The sequence below is a fragment of the Polyergus mexicanus genome, unplaced genomic scaffold (assembly GCF_030449975.1).
Source record: "Polyergus mexicanus isolate NDT 795.1 unplaced genomic scaffold, iyPolMexi1.0 SCAF_19, whole genome shotgun sequence".
Lineage (NCBI taxonomy): Eukaryota > Metazoa > Arthropoda > Insecta > Hymenoptera > Formicidae > Polyergus > Polyergus mexicanus.
Window position 1 is genome coordinate 810,533 of NW_027223339.1, and position 20,848 is coordinate 831,380.

Genomic DNA, 20,848 nt, shown 5'->3' on the forward strand with positions numbered 1-20,848 from the left:
TGGTAATGCGTGGTTTGCGGTGCGTGTTAGCCGGCCGGCCGGCCCTCGTAATGGTAACGAGACGGTCTCTCACCATCATCATCAACATCCAGACGACGCGATGCGAACGATCAACGACTCACGGGCCGACCAATAAGACGGACGGCCCTCTCTCAAAGGTGCCGACCGCGATCCGCTCTCTGGCTATTTTTAACCTGTTTTCGTCTCTCTTATACTTCTCTATCTTTCTCACTGTTTTTGTCTTTCTCTCTCTCTCTCTCTCTCTCTCGCTCTCTTTACATCGCATTCTTTAGCTGTAGCTGTATTATGTTTTTAGTAATCAAAGGAAAATCACGTTTGGCATTGCCTTCTTTTCCAAAACTAGCATTTTAATTATGATTTACAAATGAATAATATAAATAGAGCAAAAATTTATTTAAAAAATAGTTAATAGAAAATATTATACATTTACACACATATACGGATTGTATGCGTGTATATAAGTAATTAAGAATTACACGTTTACACAATATAATTCTAATAGTCTCCATCATTTTTTGACTATTATTGCATATTTAAAATATACATTTTATCTTGAGAGAGAGAGAGAGAGAGAGAGAGAGAGAGAGTTGAGAAGGAGGTAAGGGAGGGGGAGGGGGTAATACGTTTAACGTATCAATGAATTATGCATATACTTTCACAATTTCATTGTTTCCTAGATGCTCTTAGGGAACCCATATCCCAGAGTATGAATAAATTTTTCCTTTCTGTCCCTTTCTTTCTTCATCGTTCCGTGCGTATGCATTCGCGCACGCCGCATCAATGGAATGCCACGCATCACCAGCCACGAGAATCAGTCAACCTCTCAAGGGAGAATCAGGTGTGGAACAAATGAATTCGCGACGGCGGAGATGGATCAGCCGGCTCCTTAATCTCGCGGAAGCGAACACTTCTTTTGTCGACAACGGAATCGTAAAGCAGGGCATTGCCATTTCTGCTCCGATATTAAAGTACAAGATCATTTACTTACGTACTTAAAGATTAAAAAGATCGATTGCCTTTCAGCTGCATCTCGAAACGATAAAATGAAGTTTAAATTTTAGCTGTTATAATTAAAATATTAAAAATGATATTATTTGAAAAATATTGATATATGACTTACAAATAATTGTTAGACTTTCTAGTTATATGATGCTTGTGAGAAATATAAGTCACGGTATTACTCATAATAATATCATTCTCTTAAAAATTGATATTGTCAATTTTAAAAGTAAAGTCTTAAAAAATTTGTGAAGTTTTGCAAACGCCAGAGTAAGTTTTTTTTTATCGAAAATAAAATAATAAACTATTTCTATATATCACTAAAAATGTTAATTTTATTTTTATTTGCTATCGAACGCGCGGAATATATGCGAATATAAAAGAGTTTTGATATAAATAAGGTATTAGGTTCTTTTTTTCCTTCTGTTTTTTTTAAATTAAACAAAATAATATTCCAATAACATACAATACATATACAATACGCATATTAATAAAATTATTGAAAATTTGTTGATATTTTATTTATATCAAAACTCTTTTATATTTGCATGTTTTCTGTGCATTCGATAGCTAATAAAAATAAAGTTAAAATTTAGTGATATATAAAAACTTTATTTTATTTTTGATAAAAATTTCGGAAAAGAATATGCATATTAAATCGTACAGATATATATATATATATATATATACATATATATATATCATAGCATAATTGTATAAATTTGAAGTAGAATTTGTGTATTTGAGATAAAATAAAAATATAAAGCGAATAGAATTGTTTAAATATCGGGCAGTGACATTATATTTTATTAATATTGAAAGGCGAAGTCGCGGAAATATGATCTCAATGAAAAATGTTTTTAATTATTCATTAATAATTAAATTTACTGTATGAGAAAATACTCAAAAACTTAATATCGCACATATTCTTATTGATGAGGAATTCTATCCACGTTTCTCCAAAAAATATCGATTGTTTAAACTCGATAATCGAGAAAATGTGAAACTTATGTGTTAAAGAGAGACAAATTGAGAAGAGTATATTCTAATATTAAGTTATCCCCAATAAATTTTTTCGATAAAAATTGTTAAGTAGATATCTTCGTTAAAGAAAGTGACAACTAAAATTTTGTAGCTGGACGTCTCTCTCTCTCTCTCTCTCTCTCTCTCTATTTCTTTCTTTCTCTCTTTCTCTTGCTATCACGTGTACTCGCGATAACAAAATATCGATCGATGCGCAAATATCCGGAGCTCTTGCACAAATGCCACGAGTGCGTCGCATCTCGCCTCGCCACCGTAAAAAGCGCTTCAGATCGCGGTCATTTATCTACGGCGTGATTCATCTCTTTGACTGCGGCGCACGGTATCTTTAAACGTTTTACCTGCTACCAGATTCCCTGCAGCTAGTATACGGTGTGCCGCCGATCCAAGTAACAGCCATCACTTTGTCGGCCTTTGTCACGGGGATTATGCGCCGGGTGGCAAATTATGACGGACACCTTCACGCCCAGGACACCCTCTAATGCGCCGGCTACAGAGCCGGCAAAAAGAAAGACGGAGGAACAGAAGGAGAGAGAAAGAGAGAATATTGCGAGGGTCCTTAACATATAGTACGTGTTCCTTGAGAGGAAGTTCTAAATTATGCAAAAGTATTTCATAGGGTATATAATATTTTAATAGGGGGCTATTGTATTCAGAAAAGAGATATCATTAAATGATAATTGAACGAGAGCGATGAAATATCAATGTAAACTTTGTCATCAAAAATCAATCCATCATATTTTATATAATTAAAATGAAAGGTGAAATTTTAAAGGTAAAGAATGTAAGAATTGTTTATGATGATAATTAAAATGTCAATTGTTGTATAACAATTTATATCAAACTTATAGTAGCAACAAATGTGTTATCTGAATTTTCTTGTTCACATACATTGTTTCCTGCCTATTTATATGAAACTTACAACTTAAAAAAAAAACCCAGTAAGCTACTAATACTGTGATTGAAATCTATGATCAATTTATTTAAAAAAAATATTATTATTAGATATTATTTATAATTACAAATTTACATTATAAAGAATGAATCATGCGGATTTGAGACCATAAAAAAAAACAAGAAATATAACATACCAAAAAATTAAAACATTTGCGTCAGGATAATATTGCCGAACCATATCCTCGGATTCAAGGCGGCTTTTCAATTCTTTTTTCTCGATAGTTCTTGAATACCCTCGCTCAGAGCGTAATATAGAACTACCCTCCGGAAACTCACACCAGTACCCCACCGAACTGATTTACGGTATAATAAAGCGGTTAAGCACAAAATGGAAGCTCGCCCGTCCGAGTCGTCTACTTTATTTACTATCTTCCCGAAAGTTCCAATTCAACGCGGATTTTTGAAATCGCTTCGAGTCTGTTGCTACGTTTTCCCGATAATCCGTGGTTATGCGAAAAATATACGATGAAAAGGGATCATGTCACTTTTGGTCAGCTTTAACTTTTACAATAATAGAGGGCTTACTCCTGATATTTAACATCGATAAAGCATTTTCCGCTCGATCGTCCTTAATTTCTTAAGAAATCTGAAATATTATGTCATGCTAATATTTCGAACAATTGAGTTAAACAGTTGAAGAATTTTCTATGGATTGATGGAAAAAAATGAAGCAACAATTCGGAGAACTTCTTTTGTCGCCTTAACATACATAAGAAATTACGTAAGAAAAAGATTTTCTCCCATAAAAATAACTTTGAATTCTATTAAAAAGATACTTTTACAAATATCTAAAAAAATGAGAAAAACAATTGAATTGCAAATTATTGACATTTAATTCTTAGATATTAACTCTATGTTTCTAAGAACTTTTCTCATTATAAAAAAATTATTGCGAAATGATTGCTATGTACGTAGAAAAATGTGTGTGTATGCAAAGGCTAAAAGAGATAGCTACATCCGATAGCATTTTTTTAAATTGTCTTTTGAGAGAGAATAAAAAATAATCTGTACTCTCGAAAATCTAAATGCTATAAATGTATGAAAACTACTTAATATTGTAAATAAATTAAAAATTGAAATATCTCTCTATTAAAGCCCTCTCTTTAAATCAAACAAAAAGAATTCTATTATTCATATTATTTTTATTTATGTACCTTTCAAGCTTAACTTGCTTAAAAATTCTTAATTTATCAATCGTCCATGATCCAAAAAATATCTTTTAAAAATCTTGAATTAATCAAAAGCTTTATAATTGAGAGAAATTTCACTCAATTTCTCTTCCGGTACTGTGAATGTATAATTAGAAGTTTTATCATTTTTATCGCGAGAAAAAAAAGTGTGACGCAGAGAGGACGGCTGTCAATTTCAAGGATTATAATGTATAATCGATAAGATTCTGGAATTAGACATTTGCCTTTCGCGCTAATCGCGAGGAAACTCTCGGTCAACGAAAATCCAGGATTCTCGCTGTAAAATCACGATATCGCACAACGCGCATTCTTTTTGCGGCATCCACGCAATGCAAAGGCAAAGACGAAAGAGTAGCGAGCTTCCTTCCCTTTTTGCTTCCATTGCTTCGTATGGAGCGGAACCCAATTCGCCGTTTGCGGCCCATTATCCCCGATCATAATTGCGTCGCAACAACGTTTCTCCTTCCTACTATCCGCAATGTTGGCGGCGGCCTTTCATCTTGTTCCGAGACCGAGACCGAGCTTCTGTTTCCGAGGTGTTTCCGTCGCCGGCTACCGTTCTGGAAGCTGGAACTTGATCTTAAGTAGTCGCTTTCGTGAAAGAAAGACAGGAGGCCGAGGGACGGTGGAGGAACGTCGTTGCGGTAAAACACGCCAAGAATACCGACAGAGATGATAGCCGGACGCGGGATAAAGAGGGAGAGTGGCGCCGTGTAGCTCAGCGTCGTCGTTTTATCGTCGTTTTTTAAATTATTCCCGCGGTTGCTCGTTTGTTACGTAGCCCGATGTGTTGGCCCGATATCGACGATATATATAAAAATTGCCGAAAGAAAAGGACAAATCCATCGACGAAAACCGAGGAACATTGATAAATATCAATTATTCGATAAAATATTTGTGAATAAAATCAAATACGTAATTATTATGTGTGTAGGTGCGGCAATTTTACAAGTAAAATTGTATTTTTTATGCGAATACAAAATAGCAAAATAATTGATTTAAAAGCAGTTTCTAACTTATTGACAGTCGTCTCGTAATTTTTTTAAGCCCTAAGGCTTAAAATCATAGATATTTATCATTAATGTATCGACGATATTACCGGATATCTAAAAATTAGCATTAAAGGATTATCAATATAAAAAAATATTGATAATTCCTCAACATATCTATCTATGAATTTGAATTGATAGTAAAGATGTATCAACACTGAATATTATTTTCAATTTTTATATTTGGAATATCCGATATATTGCAATCATATCTAAAATATTGACGCTTTGTATGTGCAAAAATTTTAAATAATCTTTCTCACGGGATAAAAAATTATTTTTGATACCTAAAAGTACCATTTAACGAGAAAATTGGATAATGGAAAAGAATAATTGGAAATTTTTGATACTATATGGCATTGCGCGTTAGATATTAGGTAAATAGAAAAAATAATTATAACATTTGTGTGTATGTATGTATCTTTTCTCTGATATTACATTATTTTCAAGAAGAAATTCCCCTGCCAATAAAATTTATTTTGCAATAGGGAGAGTTCGATCGATTAAAATTTCTAATAACAAAAGAAAGAAAGCAGATAAATTTTGGCACGTTATCGGTACTTCTCGCTTATGTTTTAGATTATGCTGTGCCTAGTGGCTTTGATCCTGATAACTGCCGAGGATAAATTCACGAATACAGTCTCGATTTCCTCGAGTTCGCCGGCGGAGTACCAAAGCAACACGATACAGAAGCTGATGAGCATCTTGGGGAAGTATGGGCTAGATGATCAGAGGGGTTTGAAGAGAGTGTACTTAAGCAACAGATCGATTACTTGCAATGACGGATCGCAGGCCGGTTTTTACCTACGAAAGTCCCACGGCTCTAGGCGTTGGATCATGTACCTGGAGGGCGGCTGGTATTGCTACGATCAAAAGAGCTGTAGAGCTAGGTGGATGCGAGTACGGCATCTGATGACGTCAACCCAGTGGCCCGAGACACGCGATGGTGGGTGATCGCTCGATCGCTTATAATTATACGTCGCGCGGAACGGAAATAATTTTCCGCTCATGCATCCGAGCATCGAAGCTTGCCCTGCATCGTAAATTAATTTACGCGATCCTCTATGATGAATGCACGTTCTTGAACGTTCGCATTACCTCGCACGGTTCATTTCAGTAATATACGTTATGCGATGCAGGTCAATATGTAAGAATATGTTCTATGGATAGTAATTGGATAGTAGTTTATTGTAACGATGACATAAATCCTATTTTTTATCCAATTCATGTTTATCAGATATATTCTCAATTTTTATCCATATAAATATAAGAATTCATGCAGATATTCAGGATATCTAATTACTATCAAATGTTCCTTCATAGTCAGTTATTGATTTTATAATTTAATGATCTGCTTTTAATTAGTATTAAATATCTTTTGCGGCAATTGAGTCTTAAAATAAATCTCTGTTAGAAAAGATTGAATTAAAATTAATCGAAAAATGAGATCTTTTTATTCATAATCTTAAGATTTAACTTTTGTCTCTGTAAAATTAATGTTCGATAACAATCGGTATCTTTCTCAATATATATTGCCACTGAGTGCCAAAATAAAATTGTTGATAATTTATTTTTAGTAGGTGGAATACTCTCGCCGAATCCCGATGAGAATCCATTCTTTTGGGGTGCGAATCACGTGTAGGTATTGTCCATCGCATAATCGATCTCGTGTTGCCCCCCGCCACTAGCAAGATTTTTCCGTAACGATCCGCCGTCATTATCGTTTTTCACAGTTTCGTTCCTTACTGCACGAGCGATAGCTGGAGCGGCACCAGGGCATTCAGAGCGCCGGACGACATGTTCTCGTTTATGGGGGCAGAGATCGTAGTCCAAATCGTTCGGGACTTGGTTCCCCTTGGCCTCGAAAACGCGAGCGCCTTTCTTTTGGCCGGCAGCAGCGCGGGCGGTACCGGCGTCATGTTGAATCTGGATCGTGTTCAGAATCTAGTGCACCACGAATTAGGTACGACGCGTCCCGCGATCTATTTATCAATTAATTATCCTCCCGACTAAACGGATCTCGATATTGATAATGGTCGTAATTTTCCCGATAATATAAGAATATAAAGAATATTTATTGTTCAGCAAATTAATCATGCTGAGCGAGTCAGCATCGGTAATGAGAATCATTACGAATCGTGAATATTTATTATCAATATTATCGTTGAAACGGATCATATTTTGTGCGAGTGGCCTTTTTCATATAAATTTATTAATTTATTAATTGATACCGACATTAAGATAGAATTGATTTTTTGTATGCCAATCTTTGTATATATTTCTGATATCTATAAATCGCTGAATATAATATGATTTTTTTTTCAATATTCTATATATGTACGAGGATTTTTTAATTTAACATTAAATGGAAAAAAGTAGCTTATAAAACATCAGATCTTAAATTGTAGTTTAACTCAAATATTCTTAAGATTGATAAACATTTTTTCTTTTGCATACAAACTCGTTAATTTGTTTTAGATACTTCAATTATCTGTGATATTTAAAAGTGACAAGATGTATTTATTTGCGCAGGCTTGAGGCACATTGCTATACGCGGTGTATCGGATTCCGGATGGTTCCTCGATAAAGTACCTTACCCTCCAAAAGGCTTGTCCCCTGTCGATGCGATACAAAATGGGATGGAATTATGGAAGTCTCGGATGCCTCGCAATTGCGTGCTTAAATATCCTAAGGAACCGTGGAGATGTTTTTTTGGATATCGACTCTATCCTACTTTGTCCGGTGAGTTTATCTTATATATTATAAAGTTGCTGCGTTAAAACTATAAAATATCTTGAGACAAAGTTTTAAACTTTTTTTTAAATATTCTAGCACCGTTGTTTGTTTTTCAATGGATATTCGATGAGGCCCAGATGAGGGCCTACAATGTAGCTGCACCGTTGACGAGACAGGAATGGGATTATATACATAAAATGGGCGACAGTTTACGGCATACGTTAGAAAATGTTACTGCAGTTTTTGCCCCGAGCTGTATTAGTCATAGCGTTCTGACGAAGAGAGATTGGAAGATGATTAAGATAGACGAAGTTTCCTTTGCACAGGCTTTGTTCTGTTGGGATCACATGCCGATCGGAAATCATCGCAACAACAATATGTACAACAAGTAAGTAACTACATCGATCGAAAACAAAGAAAATCAATATTGTATTGTTCGTCGAAAAAATATTTGCAACGCTAGTTATTTCGAGTTCATCTCGACAAATAAATCAATAATGATCGATGAGATCTCGAAGATATAATATTTTTTGTTTCGCTGCAGCACTCACTCGCAAATCGAAACCAATCAACCGTGCGGGAAGTCGCTGAAGAAGCTATTGCGTTCTGGTATCAGAAAGGGAAATGGTACTTCGATCGAAGGTGGAAAAAGCAAAGCTGGATCTTCCACGGAAACGCAAAAAGCTCGATTGTCTGTCGTTGACAAAACGCTGAAGAGAAGACCGGGATCCGGCTCAATTCAAGAGCAGGAGAATAAGAAGAAACGAAGAAGAAAACACAAAGGCAGAAGAGATAGGAAGGAGAGAAAGAGGGCTAAAGAGGAGAGGCTAAAGAAGAAAGAAAACCACGAGCGAAGAAAAGGCGCTGGTACGGTTTAGCAGTGCGCAAACATGTTTTCAATCTCATACAATAACAGTCGACATTCTTTGAATAGTTCAACGCTGTTCCATAGAATTTTATGAAAACACATTAATTTAAAATCCATTTGCATTTTATCCGTGATGAAATTAAAATCTCGAATTTCTTGTTAATCCTTCTACCAAAAAAAAAAAGATTAATTTTTTACGCGATTTGCATTAACGAACATTTTTTTTCATGCAAATCTTCTCGCAGGTCGTCGCAAACAAATTAATGGCAACAACCATACGGTCGTATTTAACGGTACCAGACCGCAGCGATCGGTAATACCGTCAAACAAACGGAAGTGCGTCAAGGACTGCCATTTCCGCATGATCGAGCGCTGTACTTGGCCGCAATGTAACCATAGCTGTCCCAAGTTACATAATCCCTTTACGGGCGAGGAAATGGATCTTATCGAATTGCTCAAGAGCTTCGGTCTGGACATGAAAAGTGTTGCAAACGCTCTCGGTATCGATATACATACGTTGATTAGTATGGATCAAGAGAAGTTGGTGAATCTTCTGACACAACGTGCAAACTAGCGAAAGGCATTCTGTCGTAACGACTCTTGCTTTATCTCTATTGGTATATCCGAAAAGTCAGAGTTCAATACTTACGTACAATCCGTACACGTTACATTTCATGACGTGGAATCATTCGTATCAACGGTCTCGTCAAGTGGCATCAATGTTACAGTACTTAAATTCGAGAGGAGATATCACTGTTAATAATTCCAGAGTTAAAAGCAGTAAATATCTGTGAAAAAAATTAGACGTATAGATATGTAAAAATAAAATAATTCTTGCCCTATCTTTCTTCTAATATAATGACAAATTGAGAATGAACACATTAAAATGCAAATATTTGCATTACAGTTTTATTAATAAATAATAATGGATTTATTTATAGTTGTCAGATATATATTTAGACAAAGCTCAAAAAAAAATACAATGTTTCTTTTGAGGCCATCTTGCATATCTTTATGTTGAATATCTTGCATATCATAGACTTAAAATGGAGACTGTCATTTCATCGCCGATGAATATTAAACTTGTGTTCAGAAATAGATTAAATATATAAACTTTTTTTTTTCGTATAACAGGCAGCATTTAAGGGGCGATATCGGCACACCTGAATTAAAGATACATCACGCGTACAACCAAAATGAATGTACATATATAATTTTACAGAAGAATCTTTGATGGTGCGTTTCCAGAATTTGTATTACAGAAAAGACAAGAAAGCCGAAAGATAGAGATTCTGATTAGTCTTATCGTCGACGGACAAGGAAAGACAAGAGTTCTGACGTGTAGAAAGTGTATATTTCTTTGTAACTCTACGATTACACGAATATTTTAATTTATTACAGTTATAGGCAAAAATAACCAAGCACGTAACTATGTTCTAACAAATTAATTTATGGCGTATAGTTTATCGCTGAAATCGGGCAAGAATGCCGTTTTAAAAGAACTCTTTCAAACTTGTATTTGTTCAAATACTTCTCATTTTGATTGTTACCTCTCATAATTTTTTGTTAAAAAAATGTCCTTTTCTTAAAGCGTATCTCGATATATTTTTGTTTGTCGCTAAATCAGTTACAGATCTAATTTGCATACCAGTTGAGATCCAGTTTAAATTACACGCATGAAAGACTGTACGCAAAAGATCTTTCAATGGCAAACAGGACTGATTTTATTATGTAATGTCGGCACGGAAATTTGCCAGCAAACAACAACGGTTAAACGACCGACAAAGTAGCTTCATAGACTGATTAAATTATCTACCTCAACGAATCAAATTGTATTAACGTCCTTCATGTACTATAATTGTCAACTTACAATTAGAACATCATGATGAAAACAGTTACTGTAAGTTAATGCGCGTAAAATATGTATATTGTACCTATGTATGTCTTATGTAAATAACAGATAATGTGTTATTTATTTAATGTAGCGTAGTCCGCGATTGTTTTTCATCGCGAATTTTTCATCGTGTGCGTATATTATATATATATATGTAACACATTGACAAAGTATTAATGGAAAGTATAGTAGTTACTAAATTATAATTCTTCAGAAGAATTATTCATATAATAATTCCCTTTTCTCGAAAGTATTTTGTTTAAAGTTTTAGTTATAAATTAAAATAAAATATTAACTTAATATGGAACGTACATGGATTAGAGTTACAATACTTTTTATGATATATAGAACTCATAAAATAGCTTCGGAAAATAATTATAATTGAAAATGTCCAAAAATGCAGTTACGGTACTTTTCTCGGTGACATCAATATTGATATTTGAAATCGAATAACATCGACATTGATATCCAAAATTATATTTTGCGATTTAATTTATTCTCTCTCTCTCTCTCTCTCTCTCTCTCTCTCTCTCTCTCTCTCTCGTTCTTTTTAAATTACCGCGCGCTTCATTTACGCCACGATCGCAAATGCGATCAAAATGTAACTAATATTTCTATATTTATTTAAAATTTTAATTATAAATTAAAATAAAATATTAACTTAATATGGAACGTACATGGATTAGAGTCACAATATTTTTTATGATATATAGAACTCATAAAATAGCTTTAAAAAATAATTGTAATTGAAAATGTCCAACTATTATTTGCATATATCATAAAATATGTAATGCTATTTTTTAAAGAAGCATGGCACTCTGTAAATAAATTGTATATCTGTTGTATTGAATTGATGATTAGTCATTGACATTTGTATTATTTATTAATATTTTTACTTTATGTACAAATCAATAACTTTTAATAAAATCCACATATTATATTTCATATTTATTGCATTATTTAAATAAAGATATACATTTTTAATTATTTTTATGAATGTAACGGAGAGTTTATAAAGGAGAATTTTTTTTATTATCGAAACATTTCAATAGAAAGTCAATAAGTAAAAAGTCCATAAAATATCCTAAAATATCGAACGATAAATCGCGTTCTATACACGTTCGATTTCTATACCTGTAACGTAACGATTAGCCTGTTTGTTCTCACGACGCGTTCCCTCCTGACACGCGGTGTCCCCTGCGCCCGATACACGAGGGCGATAATTCAATGTAGAAACTAAATCCGTTCTCCCAATCCCCACCGATCGGTTGGATGAGCTCGCATCCATCGACGACTCTCCCTCGAAACTATATATTTTACGAGAGCATATGCAGGAAATGGTATTTAATGTCGACAGATCAGACCGGGTCTGACCCCGAGTATACGCATGTAGCTGATAATCAATGTGATGGAGAGGCGGACGTGAAGGAAGAGAGAAGGAAAACGAGCGAACTCTGGTCCCTCCAATTAATGTGTCCGAGGAAGTGACGGAATGATGGAAGCGCAATGTACTTCAAACTACTCCGGCTACCGTAGTTCGTTCGACTGTCCATCGTTCAGTCACTGGATTGTCCATCGCGCTTGTTGACACCTGAATTCGTTTTTCGCGCGTTTCGGCATTTCCCCCAACGCGACGATAATGTTCAATCCGATCGAGAAATCCTTCTATGCGTGGCAAAAGTGAGACGTGATCGGAGGCATCGAAAAAACCGATCGTTATCGTCATTAAAGGCGGTGGTGGAAAAGAATTGTATTTCTTAAACCGCATGTTCCATTGCACGCGGATAATTTTTCACTCACGGAAAGATTGGAATGAATTTTCGATACGGAACACGGCACTATTATCAATGACGTGGATAAATTTGATGGCGAGTTCCACCCTTGCTTAACTTCAACGATTTAAAAATATAAAAGTGAAAATTGAAAGGGAGAAGGAGAAAGATAGAGATAGGAAAACATTTTTCTATACTTTTTAACTTTTTTATATTATGCGCTTTTTTCTTCATGCATTCTGAACAGAAAGTATTTTTGATTTTCCAAAAATAAAAAATTATTTATCGTTATTTAATAAAGATTTATACGACACGCTGGTGCGTGAATAAGTTACGAATTTTTGTTACGAAAAATTGTAAAGGCTCTCGTATCAATCGTTATGCTCGAACAGATCAGAAACTGTCTGATTAAAATACAAGTGCACAACGATTGTTGATATCGGAATATTGAAAACGTTAAAAAGATAATTTCGATCAAAATCTCATCGTTTCAATTATGCAGAAAGGGATTGCTCTGTTGCTTCTCCATGTCTTCTACGACACTGGTGAGAGTAAATTAATTATCTTGCTTATATGACATGATTTTTTTAACTTTGCATTATTTTACTAAAATTGCAAAATGATGTACATTTTAAACAGATATCATATTTTTAATATGTTGAAGAAAAGAGAGAGAGAGAGAGAGAGAAAGAAGAGAGATAAAGAGAGTCTACACACATATATCATCGAGAAATTTTACAACATTATAAATATATAAATAAAAAGCAAATATTTGTTTACGATCACAATTTTCTTATAATCGAGATAAATATATTAATTTTGTTTGAAATATTACAAAAAAATGTAAAAAATATAAAGATATCAAACTTGTCATTAATATTTGTACGTCTATATTTGCTTTTTTTTGCTATAAACTTTCTATGTGAATATTTTTATATCTAATATTTTTTTAAATATTTCTATTTAATATCAAGTTATGATATTATATCGTATTTCTCAAGTCATCTTTTTTATTTTGCTTTAGTATTGGCAGGACAATGTGGAAAGGTGTGGGTCACAGTTTCCTCTTTGTGGAGACCAATTGCTGCTTGCGACAAAGTGGTCGATGCGGAATTAGAAATAAATTGGGAATTTGATTGTCTAGCGGGCACAAGATATTCAGATACCCAGATCAAGGTGTTCACTGCTGACCCGTTAGCAGCACATAGTAATAAATTTTTTTTTGCTTCTCCTGCGTATCCCGTTGCTAAAGGATGACGTTTGAACGAAATTGAAATTGACACGTATCTTTTATTGTATTTAAACTTTCTTATTGTATTAACTCTGTAAATCCAAAATACAGTATTTGTTATCACAATTTTTTACAAAATGCGAAAACGTAACGCACGATACGCAGCGTGCAATAGTTTTCGATTGCTGCAAATAAATTATTACTTTGTTTCTTTTAGAAGTACCGTTAACGAAGTTTGAAATTTATAAGTTTATCTTGCCGTCATCTTTCACCGATTGCTTAATACAAATCGCCAGCTTATGCGCGTTGAAGCGCTTTGAGTTCGTCGTTTAAAACTTGTTCGCTAAGTCTCTCTTCCGCCTATCGCATTCAATTTGAAAACATTGATCCGCTCGAAATGAATCCCTCGATAGTTTTGAATCGTTCTCAATCCGATTTATCTTACAAAATGAATCGTCATGAAATCGAACGCATCAATGTTTTATCATATTTCCTCACGATCAATTTATCGAATTTTGGATAAAGAAAAAAATGTTGATCCAATTAATATTTACTTATTCCAGATAAAATGATAAAGCCTGAATTGATCTTGACTACCTTGCAACGTCCGCGAGGATATTACAGGACAAATATTACAGTCGGTCGACCACCGTTACCAGGAGGATGGGATACAAAAGATGGGGCAACTCTTCCAGGATCGCATTGTCTCGATTATTATGCAATCCTTTACAAAGATGGCCACATGCTCTCTATGACTTGTTTACAAATTTGGCCGACTTGGATGTATGATTTGAGGTAATTCTATTGTATATCTCTAACAAAAGGATATTATATGTGCACGCGAGATATCAATATTATCGCTTTTAAATTTCCAAAGTAATCCATTTTTTTCAAACGAGCTAATAAATACTTTATAAATAACAAGAAAAATTAATAAGCCGCAGGAAATAATATGTAAAAAATCGAAGAGTTGATCGACAAATATCCTCAATCTTTAATATTAGACATGAATGTTAACATACGTTTGTAACTATTTTACATTATTATACTAATTTAACAATCATTAATAATTATACACGAGTTTCTATAGGGAATATTGTCTGTTATTGATATAGACAAAATGTTTTTTCATGTTACCAAAGGAGAGAAATCGGTATGCTTCCTATCGGCAGCCTAATGATACCCGGAACACATAATTCCGGCTGTTATAAGCACGGCGATCTGACGCGCCGGGATGCCTTTCAGCGATACTTGCTGACGCAAGATCGCGACGTTTGGACGCAGTTGGTGCACGGCATAAGATATTTGGATATCAGAGTTGGATATTACCCATCGATACCGAACGGCACCGCACTCGATGAAGAGGGCAACCATGTAAATAGATTTTGGATCAATCACGACGTCATTCGCATTACACCTCTTTCGGAGATCATAAAGGACGTGAGAAATTTTTTGGACGCGGCGAGGGGTGAGGTTGTTATTATGGATTTTCATAGGTAAATCGCAATTGTACACGAGATTGCCTCGATTGTGTAGAATTGATTGCATTGTACTTTTTAAATTCACGAAAGCATGCGTTTATTCTAAACGGAATTTCTGTTATTCCTTGTAAAGTTCGAGTGAATAACCATTCAAGGAATTATATTACGAGAAATTGGCAAAAATGATTAAGTATATGGTATAATGTTAGCTGAATTATCGCCCTTGTTCAAATTATAGCATTCACATTCTTTAAAATTATTTTTGCGTACCGATGTTATCTGCTAAAAATGTTAATAAAAATGTTATTTTATTGATAAATATATTATTATATTCAGAATCTGTATGATAATAATAATTAATGAAGAAATTGATAAACAGATTTCCCGTGGGATTCGAAGGTAGGCCAAATAGACACCGAAAATTAATAGCTATTTTACATCAAGAGTTCGAAGGGTTAATCCTGAAACCAGACAGAGGGGTCGAAGGCTTGGGGCCAACATTGAATGACATTTGGACCGGCGGGAAGAGATTAATTATTTGTTACGGCGATAAGCATGTAGTAAATGGTAAAAATTTTTGCCATTTTTAATATATAAAAATGTACAAGGAAACAATCATGTAAATATTTTTTTAAATAACTCTTTTAATATATTAAGCATTAAATTCTCTTAATATGATCGATATTTATATATAATAGAGATTATTTTTTTACTATATTATGAAATTAAAAAATACATAGAAATATACAATATTAAAAATTATATTAAAAATTATGATATATTTAAAATATATCGTATATTTAGTAATTTTAGTGACCATCCTTTTAATAAAAACTTAGTTGAATATATTCTTCACAAAATTGTTTAAGATTTAACAAAATAATTATATTCGCCACGTTTCAAATTAAAAATCGCTAAAATGTGGCCTACAATTTTTAATAAAGATTCAAATTTAAATAAAGATTTTTCTGTTTATGTACTTCTAACAAGTTTAATTAACTGAAATCAAATATATTTAATTAATAATTTGTACATATATATATATTTTTTTTTTAATCTAGACTACGATTGGCTGTGGCCACCCTTGACTCAAGTATGGGGCAATCAACAAACCGTGGAAGGTCTATTCGAGTACTTGGACGAAGAAATCTTGGGATCAAAGAAACGCAAGAATAGTCAGAATCCATTGTGGGCAGTAATGGCGGAATTGACGCCATTCCCATTGGATATATTCTTTAATCTATCCGGTGGACTTCGGCAAATGGCCGATTCCGTTAACCGAAATCTCACTGTCAAGTTTCAAGAGGAATGGTGGAAAGAAACGAATATCGTTGCTACAGATTTTTTCCTCGGAAACGACTTGATATGGGTATCGAGAATGTCAAACATAAAGAAAAGTAATATCGCACAATGGCGTTTATAGTCGATATATAAAATTACAAATCATTCGTCGTTTCAAAAAAGTGCATTTATAAATCAAACGATTGTTTCCGTTAAACTTCTTCATCAATTATATTAAAGTTAAAATATATAATGTATGTTGAAATAAATTAATATTTACAAACAAATTGATTTAATTATACGAAATTCACAAGACATACAGAATAATTATTCACTCATTTATTATTTATATAGTTGCAAAAAAAGAAAGAGAGAAAAAATGAAAGAAAAAGAGAGATAGAGAGAGAGAGAATGGTTAAACATTATTAATATAGTTTATTTAAATGAGTTCGATATAATATATTAGCAAAAATTATTGATAGATTAATACTAGATATTGAATGCACAATAAATATTTATATTGTATGAAAAGCAATCTAAATCGACTTTGCAAATAAAAATTTTACGATTTTTATTTAAATTTTATTCAAATAAAGCGTGATAAATATGTGAATTAATAAATTAGTAACTTATTCTCCGCGAAAATAAATATTATTATAAAAGTTGTCCAGGATAAACTTGCAATATATTCATAATTAACGAGATACAACATTCTTTATTATGGAAAATCATGATTTTTTAGTTGGCGTAATTTAAAAAAATCTTTCCTTAGGTGTCCTTATTATCGTAATTATATATATATATACATACATTGTTTTTTTTATGATAAATTGTATCTTAGAAAGAAGCTAATTTTTTTTGAAAGGATAGATCTTATAACCGACCAGAATTTTTATTTAAAATTGAGCTTTTCGAGATTTCAAAGCCATTTACGTTTTTATTGAACTCTCTTAAACTGAATCAATAAAATTATATCATTTATTAAATCAATGACACAAGATTTCATTATAAATCATATTTCACTGATCTATTTATAAAATTTAGTTATAAAAAATGAACAAAACTCTTGATCAAACTCAGATATTTCTTCGACAAAATATATGTATGTATGTATATTGTTATAAATTTATTTCATTTATAATATTGTTATAAAAAACGCATTTTAAAATATCTCTGATTGGAACAATCGTTACTATAAACTAATTTTTTTCAGTGAGATTTCATTGATTTGCAGTGCTATATTTATAACTATTTGTGAAATCATTAGTGACTATTCGCTTTTTTTTCAGTAATAATGCATCAATTCCATTTAAGAAAGAATAAATTATATATTTTTATCAATATAATGTTGCAGTTGATAGAGCTGAAAAGCATATTTTTAATAATCTATACATGTGCTTTATTTCAATTAAATAACGCGTGTCTCGTGACGAAAATGCTTACGTTTAAACCTTCCCGCTCGTTTCCTTCTCATCGGATTACCTATTGCCATCTTATTCATTTGATTTGCTAAATAAATCCTAACCGGTTATTCAGACGAGAGAGCGAACAGACACGCTAGCTTTTCTTACGTATGTCAAGAAAACAGTAAGTAAATAAGATCGCGACAGAAACAATGCTAACGAACGCAACTGCAAATGAGATGAAAAACAAGCTATGGTGGTCTATATACGCTTGGTGGTCGTGTGTGCTTGTGCTGAAGATGATGTTATTGACTTGGTACACTGGACAAATACGCGTGAGAGAACAGGTAAAATTTTCGAAAATCCGGAATATTTTCTTATTCATTTATCATTAAACTTAGTTTTCGGTTTGTGTCTGATTCTTTGAAAAACAGATAATCTAGTCTAGAATACTAACTACTAACGCAAAAGCAACTGCGTATTTTTTATTCATAACATTATATTAAATTGCATTATATATATATACTATATGTGCAGTTTTAAAAATTTTTGGCACGCAAATTGCTTAAATATGCGCGCTACTTAATCTTGAGAGCCTCTATATCATTATTAATTTTGTTTAAATATATTTATCTCATAAGTTAAAAATGATCAAGATATAAATATATAAGTATAAATATATCATTGTAATAATAATTTAACAAAAAGTTTTAATTTTTTTCATAAAATGTATTATTACTGAAAGAATGATAAATATTAGATGCAATTAATGCAAGTTTTTATGGATATCAGGAAGAGAATGTTTGATTTCTTTGATATTTCGTTTGATATTCTTGATATTTATACGCACGCAATATTTTCATTTCAATGACTGTGAAACATACAGGAACTACGAAAAAATATGTTGACTTATCTCAACAAGGTCAAACATTATTAAACATCAGCGTAATTCGAATACGTGGAATATGCATTGTGCGATCGCACACTGCACACTGAGATTTCAATCCTTATTTAAACAATAATAAAATTTAAATATATATTTATTTTTTAGTTGTTTGTTTGAGTAAAATAAAAATAAAATAAAACAAATAAAAATATTTAAATTTTACACAAGTTCCATTTAATGCTAAATATGGTTATTCTTAATTTCTATATATATAATAGAAATATATATTTATATTTCTATTTCATACATTTATATATATATAAATTTAATTATGCGAATTATTAATATTGAATTTTAAAGTGCAATATTGACAAACTTGTCTTTTGGATCAATATTACACACACACACACACACACACACACAGACACACAGACACACACATACATATATATATATTATACAAATAAAGTTGCACAAATAGAATGTTAAATTAAATTGTAATTCTTTTTGAAAAATTGTAAATACAACGAAATTCTGTGCTAAAGTTTCAATTAACTTTTGAATTATTGTCCTGATACATAGGAATCTGATGTATACCCAGACTGGAATGCAAATTAAATCGATTTCGGAAAATTGGAAATTAAACTTTGCTACAATCTAAAAATAGATCTTTTTCTCAAATATAGTACTTTATTATATGTATGATATGCGCAATAAAATAAAAAATAAAAGAACAGCTTGTGTGCACGAAATAAAAGCTTTCAAACGCGCACAGTCAATTAAAACCTTCTTCTTTCGCGGTAGAACTCTCGGTAGAATGACAAATGGGACATTTTTGTTCCAGATAAATTTTCACATTCGTTGTTCTGTCAATCCCATGTCTCTCATGTACTATGTGGGTTTTTTTTTTTTTTTTATTAAAATGTTATCGTAAAAATCACTGTAGAAATATGCAAATAATTCTATTCTTTATACTAATAAGAAAAAGTGTATATTATTTATGTTGGTTAATCAAAATCACATTCCGATTTAATCAGCTTTGTTTGCAATTTTGTAGGTAATCCATAGTGAAGAGGACAAAATGTGGATGAAAAAAAAGTCAAACATAATTTTATATCCAACCGGCGATGGTCATCCTGACGTGATTCGGATACGGAGCGCTCATCGAAAAGATCTCGAGACAGTTCTACCGTTTATAATATTTACGCCGCTCTGGTTAAACGTCGAAACATGTAATTCTACGGTAAAGATTTTAATACCGGGTTTTGCATTAATCAGTATCTTATATACTTTGGTGCACATGCAATTTCTACAAATGTCTACGTCTTGGAAACTTTACTTATCTATGCTTCTGTATTTCATTTTAACTTATATATGCGCAATTGCTGCAGTAAAATACACTATTAATATCCCAAAATTGATTTAGTTAAGAATAAAAATGAAGAGAATGATTTTATGATGTTAATAGGCTATACTAACAAATAATTTTTGTAGAAAAATAAACGCATTTCAAAATAATATCTAATTATATTTTATATTATATGCTGATTTTGTTACAAGATTTAAAAAAAAAATATCTAAAAAAAAAAGAGAGAGATATAATTGGCTAAAGTTAAATCATACATGATTATATTGCGTAATTAACGTGAAGTTTTTGATATGACAAATTTTCATTATTGTCTGTCATTTTAAATCTCATTGTTCCTTATTATTTCTTTATCAATGACTAATTGCGTGGCGAGTAAAGTTGATACAGAAATGTGACAATTATTTATTGATAATACAAATATACCGTTTATAATTTTGGTACCATTTGATATCGTATATTATGTATTTTAGAATTCAGTTGCATAGCGATTCATCAAAATTATCATAAATATATATCAAAATATATATATATATATATATGATAAAGAATTTATATTTTATATACAAAAAATTATAACACTTTACTTTTTAAATCATATTACTCTTAAACAATGTTATTTTTTATATGTAATATAATTTTTCTATATGTAATATTAGATTAAAATTCTAAC

The 20,848-nt window shown here is 32.2% G+C and overlaps 2 protein-coding genes across 18 annotated transcripts in view; both read left to right on the forward strand.

The window, feature by feature from the left end:
* Positions 1 to 16,825, forward strand: part of LOC138941492 (palmitoleoyl-protein carboxylesterase NOTUM-like) — a 68,226-nt gene extending 51,401 nt beyond the window's left edge. For 7 of the 17 annotated variants that reach the window (XM_070311212.1, XM_070311215.1, XM_070311209.1 and 4 more), the window contains 8 exons: positions 5,837 to 6,203; positions 6,835 to 6,895; positions 6,991 to 7,220; positions 7,790 to 7,999; positions 8,090 to 8,381; positions 8,538 to 8,860; positions 9,107 to 10,761; positions 13,552 to 13,639. In XM_070311212.1, coding sequence (XP_070167313.1) covers positions 5,837 to 6,203; positions 6,835 to 6,895; positions 6,991 to 7,220; positions 7,790 to 7,999; positions 8,090 to 8,381; positions 8,538 to 8,860; positions 9,107 to 9,435 — 1,812 coding nt within the window. In that variant the 3' untranslated portion in view covers positions 9,436 to 10,761; positions 13,552 to 13,639. Of the gene's footprint in view, positions 1 to 653; positions 990 to 2,412; positions 2,631 to 5,836; positions 6,204 to 6,834; positions 6,900 to 6,990; positions 7,221 to 7,789; positions 8,000 to 8,089; positions 8,382 to 8,537; positions 8,861 to 9,106; positions 10,762 to 12,084; positions 13,073 to 13,551; positions 13,735 to 14,321; positions 14,554 to 14,900; positions 15,255 to 15,618; positions 15,807 to 16,300 lie in introns of those variants that run through there. The other 10 variants (XM_070311217.1, XM_070311216.1, XM_070311219.1 and 7 more) reach the window with 9 other exon arrangements.
* Positions 16,826 to 18,060: 1,235 nt separating this feature from the next.
* On the forward strand, positions 18,061 to 20,235 carry LOC138941581 (prostaglandin E synthase). The gene is made up of 2 exons (XM_070311412.1): positions 18,061 to 18,270; positions 19,867 to 20,235. Exons 1-2 carry the CDS (start codon positions 18,136 to 18,138, stop codon positions 20,233 to 20,235), a joined length of 504 nt encoding a protein of 167 aa, XP_070167513.1. The 5' UTR covers positions 18,061 to 18,135.
* Positions 20,236 to 20,848: the final 613 nt, after the last annotated feature.

Coding starts and splice junctions, on each gene's coding strand:
- LOC138941581 (XM_070311412.1), top strand. CDS start 18,136: ATGCTAACGAACGCAACTGCAAATGAGATGAAAAACAAGCTATGGTGG. Junction 18,271..19,866: donor AAATACGCGTGAGAGAACAG/GTAAAATTTTCG, acceptor GCAATTTTGTAG/GTAATCCATAGTGAAGAGGA.